General features: G+C 44.4%; 1 protein-coding gene across 3 annotated transcripts in view; it reads left to right on the top strand.

Moving 5' to 3' along the window:
• The window catches only part of NSMF (NMDA receptor synaptonuclear signaling and neuronal migration factor), an 84729-nt gene that overhangs the window by 14962 nt on the left and 59767 nt on the right, over positions 1-10000 (top strand). For all 3 annotated transcript variants that reach the window (XM_075324458.1, XM_075324457.1, XM_075324456.1), the window contains exon 3: positions 9153-9647. In XM_075324458.1, coding sequence (XP_075180573.1) covers positions 9153-9647 — 495 coding nt within the window. The remainder of the gene's footprint in view (positions 1-9152; positions 9648-10000) is intronic.

The following is a 10000-nucleotide window of genomic DNA, read 5'->3' as shown; positions in this document are numbered from 1 at the left end:
AAGCAGAAGAGACTTGTTTGGGTAAAGAACACAAGGAATGGACATTAGACCAGTGGAAATCTGTGCTTTGGTCTGATGAGCCCAAATTTGAGATCTTTGGATCCAATCACCGTGTCTTTGTGCGACGCAGAAAAGGTGAACGGATGGACTCTACATGCCTGGTTCCCATCGTGAAGCATGGAGGAGGAGGTGTGATGGTGTGGGGGGGCTTTGCTGGTGACACTGTTGGGGATTTATTCAAAATTGAAGGCATACAGAACCAGCATGGCTACCACAGCATCTTGCAGAGGCGTGCTATTCCATCCGGTTTGCGTTTAGTTGGACCATCATTTATTTTTCAACAGGACAATGACCCCAAACACACCTCGAGGCTGTGTAAGGGCTATTTGACCAATAAGGAGAGTGATGGGGGGCTACGCCAGATGACCTGGCCTCCACAGTCACCAGACCTGAACCCAATCGAGATGGTTTGGGGTGAGCTGGACCGCAGAGTGAAGGCAAAAGGGCCAACAAGTGCTAAGCATCTCTGGGAACTCCTTCAAGACTGTTGGAAAACCATTTCCGGTGACTACCTCTAGAAGCTCATCAAGAGAATGCCAAGAGTGTGCAAAGCAGTAATCAAAGCAAAAGATGGCTACTGTGAAGAACCTAGAATATAAGACAGATTTTCAGTTGTTTCACACTTTAAGTATTTCATTCCACATGTTTTAATTCATAGTTTTGATGTCTTTGAACGAGAAGGTGTGTCCAAACTTTTGGTCTGTACTGTATATATATATATAGCTTCATGCTAAATATTATGTATCTATGCAAAATTTTCATCTATGCTGTCATTGGAATTTATTACACATGGATAAAATATTAAAATATAATTATATATATTTTCTGCATTTATCAAAGATCAGACTTATTAGCTAAGCTCACAACCCATATTATAGTTATATTCTTGTACATGGGAGCAGTATTATAGTAGTTATATTCTTGTACATAGGGGCAGTATTATACTAGTTATATTCTTGTACATAGGGGCAGTATTATAGTAGTTTATATTCTTGTACATAGGGGCAGTATTATAGTAGCTATATTCTTGTACATAGGGGCAGTATTATAGTAGTTATATTCTTCTATATAGGGGGCAGTATTATAGTAGTTATATTCTTGTACATAGGGGGCAGTATTATAGTAGTTATATTCTTGAACATAGGGGCAGTATTATAGTAGTTATATTCTTGTACATAGGAGCAGTATTATAGTAGTTATATTCTTGTACATAGGAGCAGTATTATAGTAGTTATATTCTTGAACATAGGGGGCAGTATTATAGTAGTTATATTCTTGTACATAGGGGGCAGTATTATAGTAGTTATATTCTTGAACATAGGGGCAGTATTATAGTAGTTATATTCTTGTACATAGGAGCAGTATTATAGTAGTTATATTCTTGTACATAGGAGCAGTATTATAGTAGTTATATTCTTGAACATAGGGGGCAGTATTATAGTAGTTATATTCTTGAACATAGGAGCAGTATTATAGTAGTTATATTCTTGTACATAGGAGCAGTATTATAGTAGTTATATTCTTGTACATAGGAGCAGTATTATAGTAGTTATATTCTTGTACATAGGGGGCAGTATTATAGTAGTTATATTCTTGTACATAGGAGCAGTATTATAGTAGTTATATTCTTGTACATAGGGGGCAGTATTATAGTAGTTATATTCTTGTACATAGGGGCAGTATTATAGTAGTTATATTCTTGTATATAGGGGCAGTATTATAGTAGTTATATTCTTGTACATAGGAGCAGTATTATAGTAGTTATATTCTTGTACATAGGGGCAGTATTATAGTAGTTATATTCTTGTACATAGGGGCAGTATTATAGTAGTTATGTTCTTGTACATAGGGGCAGTATTATAGTAGTTATGTTCTTGTACATAGGGGCAGTATTATAGTAGTTATGTTCTTGTACATAGGGGGCAGTATTATAGTACATATATTCTTGTACATAGGAGCAGTATTATAGTAGTTATGTTCTTGTACATAGGGGCAGTATTATAGTAGTTATGTTCTTGTACATAGGGGGCAGTATTCTAGTAGATATATTCTTGTACATAGGAGCAGTATTATAGTAGTTATGTTCTTGTACATAGGGGCAGTATTATAGTAGTTATATTCTTGTACATAGGGGGCAGTATTATAGTAGTTATGTTCTTGTACATAGGGGCAGTATTATAGTAGTTATGTTCTTGTACATAGGGGCAGTATTATAGTAGTTATGTTCTTGTACATAGGGGGCAGTATTATAGTACATATATTCTTGTACATAGGAGCAGTATTATAGTAGTTATGTTCTTGTACATAGGAGCAGTATTATAGTAGTTATATTCTTGTACATAGGGGCAGTATTATAGTAGTTATATTCTTGTACATAGGGGCAGTATTATAGTAGTTATGTTCTTGTACATAGGGGCAGTATTATAGTAGTTATGTTCTTGTACATAGGGGCAGTATTATAGTAGTTATGTTCTTGTACATAGGGGGCAGTATTATAGTAGATATATTCTTGTACATAGGAGCAGTATTATAGTAGTTATGTTCTTGTACATAGGGGCAGTATTATAGTAGTTCTATTCTTGTACATAGGGGGCAGTATTATAGTAGTTCTATTCTTGTACATAGGGGGCAGTATTATAGTAGTTATATTCTTGTACATAGGGGCAGTATTATAGTAGTTATGTTCTTGTACATAGGGGCAGTATTATAGTAGTTATATTCTTGTACATAGGGGGCAGTATTATAGTAGATATATTCTTGTACATAGGAGCAGTATTATAGTAGTTATGTTCTTGTACATAGGGGCAGTATTATAGTAGTTATGTTCTTGTACATAGGGAGCAGTATTATAGTAGTTATATTGTTGCACATAGGGTTAGTATTATAGTAGTTATATTCTTGTATATAGGGGCAGTATTATAGTAGTTATATTCTTGTACATACGGGGCATATTATAGTAATTATATTCTTGTACATAGGGGCAGTATTATAGTAGTTATATTCTTGTACATAGGGGCAGTATTATAGTAGTTATATTCTTGTACATAGGGGCAGTATTATATTAGTTCAATTCTTTGTAGCCAAGACGTAAAATGATTGTTCCATTTGTTAATATTGAGCAGTAATTCAGTAGCTCGATTGTTGCCTATCAGGGACAGTATTATTGACGCTGTATGCGTTTTTCCATTTTGTAATCTAAGCAAACATCTCGCCCGTTTCAGCTGTGCGCTTTTAATATAGAAGCAAAGGGACCAGAATGTAGAAGGTGACAGTGAAGATCCTGACATTAGTCTCACATCTCTATAGCTGTGCAGCAGCTGCTGAGGCTCGTTGCTCGTTGCTCGTTGCCTGGCAAGCTCTTCATACTGTTACATGTGGTGCTTCGTTCTCCAACTGGGAGCATCTGCATATAAAAAAACCCAAAAACATTTATTGAAACTAATGACATTGATGTGTTTATCTCATTATCCCCCTGCCCAGCAGGGTCCCATCCCAGCAACCTGCTCACATCAGTGATTGAAACAAGTAATTAGGTCCTAGAGAAGTTAATTTGCTGCTGCCCTGTGCGCGCTCGGCGCCGAGCACAAAAGCCGCGTGTTCTCTCAGGACGCAAACTTGTAATTTTATGTTCCGTGGCGTTCTCTGGATGAAGGGTTGACTCTGTATAGAAATGGAGGGGGCCGAGAAACGGAGAAACACAGATTTGTTTTTGAATTTTCATCCTGTTTTGGAAATTGTATGAAAAAAAAAAAAGAGTTTTACGACTTTCATTGTTCATCGTTTGATACCTTCTTAGCATTGTATTGTTACCGTGACCTTGAAGGACTTGTGTCATTTTACAATGATGTCTATGGCTGGAAATGATGGCTTTTATCGGATTTCATTCCCTTGGCATCTTGGTAGATAATCTGTCCTGCCAGGAAAAAGGCATTCATCTAAATAAAAGAGGGGGAAAGCCGTTCCTCTGAGGCCAAATGTACACAAAGGCAGGATATCATCTGTAATGGTCATGATGGAGCTAAACTTGGAGTCGTCTTCAGGTGGTGTCAGCAGGAAACAAAATATCGTGGGTGTTATCTGGAGCTTAGGAGCCGTGCCAAGAAAAGAGTCAATGTATCGCGCTGGGCCAAATATTATAGGATAAAACTAAATACAATGTGTCATTGTCCTGCCTCATCCCCAAGGTTCTAAATCATATCAATGTTCAGGGACATCCCTAGATTTTTAGGGATTTTTGGAGTAGGCTTCAAATATAAGCCCTACTCCAAAAATAAGCCCTAGTTAGTCAGCGCCTCCAGGGCTGGAATAGGCAAAATGTGGCTCCCAAATCGTCCTTCCGCTTCCTCCCACCATGGCAGGGGAAAATCTGCTCACCCGCTCCAGAGTCCCGCCTACTGATTCCCACCACTTTGCTTGGTTGCCACTTCCAAGTCCCGCCTCCCAAATGCTGCCTCCTGGGTCCCGCCTCCCGGCCGCTACTGTGCTATGGAGTGGGCTTGGCTGCCATTCCAGGGTCCCACCTCCTGCCTCCCGAGTGCCACCTCTTGAGTGCTTGCCTCCCGGCCGGCCATGCTCATGTGTAATGTGTTACATCACAACCACCGTTCCCGAGTCATACTCCAGACTCCTACCTCCTCCGGCCGCATAGAGAAGAAGAGTGTCACTGCCACGCATAGTGTTTTGAGAGTGCCAATAAGTGTTACCATAAGAGACACTCTGCACCAGCAATTGCGAATGTAAGTTAGGGTTAAGGTTATTAATCCTAATGCTGCTCACACACCTTCAAGCTGAAGCTGGCCGCACGCCTTCAAGCTGAAGCTGGCCCCCTCACCTTCAAGCTGAAGCTGGTCACACACCTTAAAGCTGAAGCTGGTCTCACACCTTCAAGCTGAAGCTGGCCTCACACCTTCAAGCTGAAGCTGGTCACACACACACCTTCAAGCTGAAGCTGGTCACACACACACCTTCAAGCTGAAGCTGGTCACACACACACCTTCAAGCTGAAGCTGGTCCCATACACCTTCAAGCTGAAGCTGGTCACACACCTTCAAGCTGAAGCTGGTCACACACACCTTCAAGCTGAAGCTGGTCACACACACACACACCTTCAAGCTGAAGCTGGTCCCACACACATTCAAGCTGAAGCTGGTCACACACACCTTCAAGCTGAAGCTGGCCTCACACCTTCAAGCTGAAGCTGGTCACACACCCCTTCAAGCTGAAGCTGGTCACACACACACCTTCAAGCTGAAGCTGGTCACACACACACCTTCAAGCTGAAGCTGGTCCCATACACCTTCAAGCTGAAGCTGGTCACACACCTTCAAGCTGAAGCTGGTCACACACACCTTCAAGCTGAAGCTGGTCACACACACACCTTCAAGCTGAAGCTGGTCCCACACACCTTCAAGCTGAAGCTGGTCCCACACACCTTCAAGCTGAAGCTGGTCACACACACCTTCAAGCTGAAGCTGGCCTCACACCTTCAAGCTGAAGCTGGTCACACACACCTTCAAGCTGAAGCTTGTCACACACACCTTCAAGCTGAAGCTGGTCACACACACCTTCAAGCTGAAGTTGGTCACACACACCTTCAAGCTGAAGCTGGTCACACACACCTTCAAGCTGAAGCTGGTCACACACACCTTCAAGCTGAAGCTGGTCACACACACCTTCAAGCTGAAGCTGGTCACACACACCTTCAAGCTGAATCTGGTCACACACACTTTCAAGCTGAAGCTGGTCACACACACTTTCAAGCTGTAGCTGGTCACACACACCTTCAAGCTGAAGCTGGCCTCACACCTTCAAGCTGAAGCTGGTCACACACACCTTCAAGCTGAAGCTGGTCACACACACACCTTCAAGCTGAAGCTGGTCACACACACACCTTCAAGCTGAAGCTGGTCACACACACACCTTCAAGCTGAAGCTGGTCCCATACACCTTCAAGCTGAAGCTGGTCACACACCTTCAAGCTGAAGCTGGTCACACACACCTTCAAGCTGAAGCTGGTCACACACACACACACACACCTTCAAGCTGAAGCTGGTCCCACACACATTCAAGCTGAAGCTGGTCACACACACCTTCAAGCTGAAGCTGGCCTCACACCTTCAAGCTGAAGCTGGTCACACACCCCTTCAAGCTGAAGCTGGTCACACACACACCTTCAAGCTGAAGCTGGTCACACACACACCTTCAAGCTGAAGCTGGTCCCATACACCTTCAAGCTGAAGCTGGTCACACACCTTCAAGCTGAAGCTGGTCACACACACCTTCAAGCTGAAGCTGGTCACACACACCTTCAAGCTGAAGCTGGTCCCACACACCTTCAAGCTGAAGCTGGTCCCACACACCTTCAAGCTGAAGCTGGTCACACACACCTTCAAGCTGAAGCTGGCCTCACACCTTCAAGCTGAAGCTGGTCACACACACCTTCAAGCTGAAGCTTGTCACACACACCTTCAAGCTGAAGCTGGTCACACACACCTTCAAGCTGAAGTTGGTCACACACACCTTCAAGCTGAAGCTGGTCACACACACCTTCAAGCTGAAGCTGGTCACACACACCTTCAAGCTGAAGCTGGTCACACACACCTTCAAGCTGAAGCTGGTCACACACACCTTCAAGCTGAAGCTGGTCACACACACCTTCAAGCTGAAGCTGGTCACACACACCTTCAAGCTGAAGCTGGTCACACACACTTTCAAGCTGAAGCTGGTCACACACACCTTCAAGCTGAAGCTGTCACACACACCTTCAAGCTGAAGCTGGTCACACACACCTTCAAGCTGAAGCTGTCACACACACCTTCAAGCTGAAGCTGGTCACACACACTTTCAAGCTGTAGCTGGTCACACACACCTTCAAGCTGAAGCTGTCACACACACTTTCAAGCTGAAGCTGGTCACACACACCTTCAAGCTGAAGCTGTCACACACACCTTCAAGCTGAAGCTGGTCACACACCTTCAAGCTGAAGCTGGTCACACACCTTCAAGCTGAAGCTGGTCACACACACTTTCAAGCTGTAGCTGGTCACACACACCTTCAAGCTGAAGCTGTCACACACACCTTCAAGCTGAAGCTGGTCACACACACCTTCAAGCTGAAGCTGGTCACACACACCTTCAAGCTGAAGCTGGTCACACACACCTTCAAGCTGAAGCTGGTCACACACACTTTCAAGCTGAAGCTGGTCACACACACTTTCAAGCTGTAGCTGGTCACACACACCTTCAAGCTGAAGCTGGCCTCACACCTTCAAGCTGAAGCTGGTCACACACACCTTCAAGCTGAAGCTGGTCACACACACACCTTCAAGCTGAAGCTGGTCACACACACACCTTCAAGCTGAAGCTGGTCACACACACACCTTCAAGCTGAAGCTGGTCCCATACACCTTCAAGCTGAAGCTGGTCACACACCTTCAAGCTGAAGCTGGTCACACACACCTTCAAGCTGAAGCTGGTCACACACACACACACCTTCAAGCTGAAGCTGGTCCCACACACATTCAAGCTGAAGCTGGTCACACACACCTTCAAGCTGAAGCTGGCCTCACACCTTCAAGCTGAAGCTGGTCACACACCCCTTCAAGCTGAAGCTGGTCACACACACACCTTCAAGCTGAAGCTGGTCACACACACACCTTCAAGCTGAAGCTGGTCCCATACACCTTCAAGCTGAAGCTGGTCACACACCTTCAAGCTGAAGCTGGTCACACACACCTTCAAGCTGAAGCTGGTCACACACACACCTTCAAGCTGAAGCTGGTCCCACACACCTTCAAGCTGAAGCTGGTCCCACACACCTTCAAGCTGAAGCTGGTCACACACACCTTCAAGCTGAAGCTGGCCTCACACCTTCAAGCTGAAGCTGGTCACACACACCTTCAAGCTGAAGCTTGTCACACACACCTTCAAGCTGAAGCTGGTCACACACACCTTCAAGCTGAAGTTGGTCACACACACCTTCAAGCTGAAGCTGGTCACACACACCTTCAAGCTGAAGCTGGTCACACACACCTTCAAGCTGAAGCTGGTCACACACACCTTCAAGCTGAAGCTGGTCACACACACCTTCAAGCTGAAGCTGGTCACACACACTTTCAAGCTGAAGCTGGTCACACACACTTTCAAGCTGAAGCTGGTCACACACACTTTCAAGCTGTAGCTGGTCACACACACCTTCAAGCTGAAGCTGTCACACACACCTTCAAGCTGAAGCTGGTCACACACACCTTCAAGCTGAAGCTGGTCACACACACCTTCAAGCTGAAGCTGGTCATACACACCTTCAAGCTGAAGCTGGCCATACACCTTTAAGGTAACTTGAAGCATAAATGTGTGATTGTTGGACTAAAAAATAAGTCCTAGCCCTTTTTTTTGGAAACAAAAATAATATAAGTTTTATTTTTGGAATAACACAGTATGTCCTTATTCTACAAATAAAGTACATTTCCTGACCTTTGCAGACCATGCAAACCCAACCATGTCCTTCTCGAAGGTAGCTGGCCTCTGAACTATTTCCACCCTGCTGTAATAAGTTAGTATTTTCTCCATCATATAAAATTCGTCTAGTCTGTCGTCTACAATTCAATTCCAACTGAGAAATAAAAATCCCGGCGTTTAACAGCTTCTCCTGCGATTTATCCAATATTTGAGATTGTCTTTCCCTCTCGAGAGCTGGTGCATGTGGAGCTTTGAGAGCTGCGAGGAGAACATTGTGCCTAAGCCAGTTTTAATTATTGGTAGGCAAGTTTTAATTAGCCGAGCTTCGGCCTTAAATACCGCCACATGGTGCACATATAATTCAGCCTTGTCTGCACTTGAAGGATTGGTATTGTATTGCCTGGAGCAGGTGACCTCGGCACTGTAGAGATGTAGACATGGGGTGGACAGTGGCACAGGAATAGACGTGGAATGGATGTGGCTCGTTTGTACCAATCTATACCTGAGACAATTAGCTACAATAATGGGTTTGTTTCATGGTAGGATAGTTTTCGTCACTGCTCAGTTGTGAAGGAAAGTTTCTCCAGCCATACATAGCCCAGTTATTACTGTTCTCTGTCTTCTCGGTTTCCATAGACCATCTCCTCGTTCAGGAAGATTCCCCGGAAATGCTCCAAGCTTCTCAGAACAAACGTCGTCTTTCTTCCATCTCAGACAGCAAATTGGAGAGAAGTTTTTCTGAGGAACGCGCGGAGAAGTTGACCAGCGAAGGATCAAAGCCTCGCGTCTACACCATCTCCGGAGAAAGGCCGATGTTGTCCGACCACGAGAGTGACAGCATGGAGCTGGTGGTGATGAAGACAGCGCAGGACGACAGGCATCATCACCATCATCACCATCATCACTCCCACCATCATCATAGTCCTCTGCAAAACTCAGGCAGCGCTCATAACATCACAAGGCCTTGTAAAAGTTGGTCAGGAAGCCGACAGAACTCCAAAGAGTGCCAAAACTGTGCCAATCTCACCGTGCCGGCACAGCACTCGTTTGATCTAGAGCAACATCAATCCAATGAGTCTGGATGGCGCAAGAAAAAGCTGGAACGCATGTACAGCATCGATAAAGTATCTGGTGAGTGCCGGGGCATTGTTCTCAGGGGCGTACATAGACATTATGGGGGCCCCATAGCAAGAGTCTGAATGAGGTACCCCCAAACCAAAAAAAAAAGTTAAATAAGCAACAGACGTTTTTAAATCCAGGCATGCACGTATTAGTGAGCGGTCAAAGAAAGAGATTGGCCTGAAACAGAAGTATGGACCCCCCCCCGCCCCGTATGTTGGTCAGATGTCTGGGCCATTGTAACATTTTAAATCCTATAAAGACATACGAGTTGCCCCTCTCCCTTCATTATATTGTAATGTTCCCCATCCTGGGCCATTTCCTGGTAAATATGTCTCACATCCTGGTATATTTATCCCCATCCT

Source organism: Anomaloglossus baeobatrachus, chromosome 9, assembly GCF_048569485.1.
Source record: "Anomaloglossus baeobatrachus isolate aAnoBae1 chromosome 9, aAnoBae1.hap1, whole genome shotgun sequence".
NCBI lineage: Eukaryota > Metazoa > Chordata > Amphibia > Anura > Aromobatidae > Anomaloglossus > Anomaloglossus baeobatrachus.
Note: the sequence above shows the minus strand (reverse complement) of the source record. Positions and strands in the feature narration are given on the sequence as shown.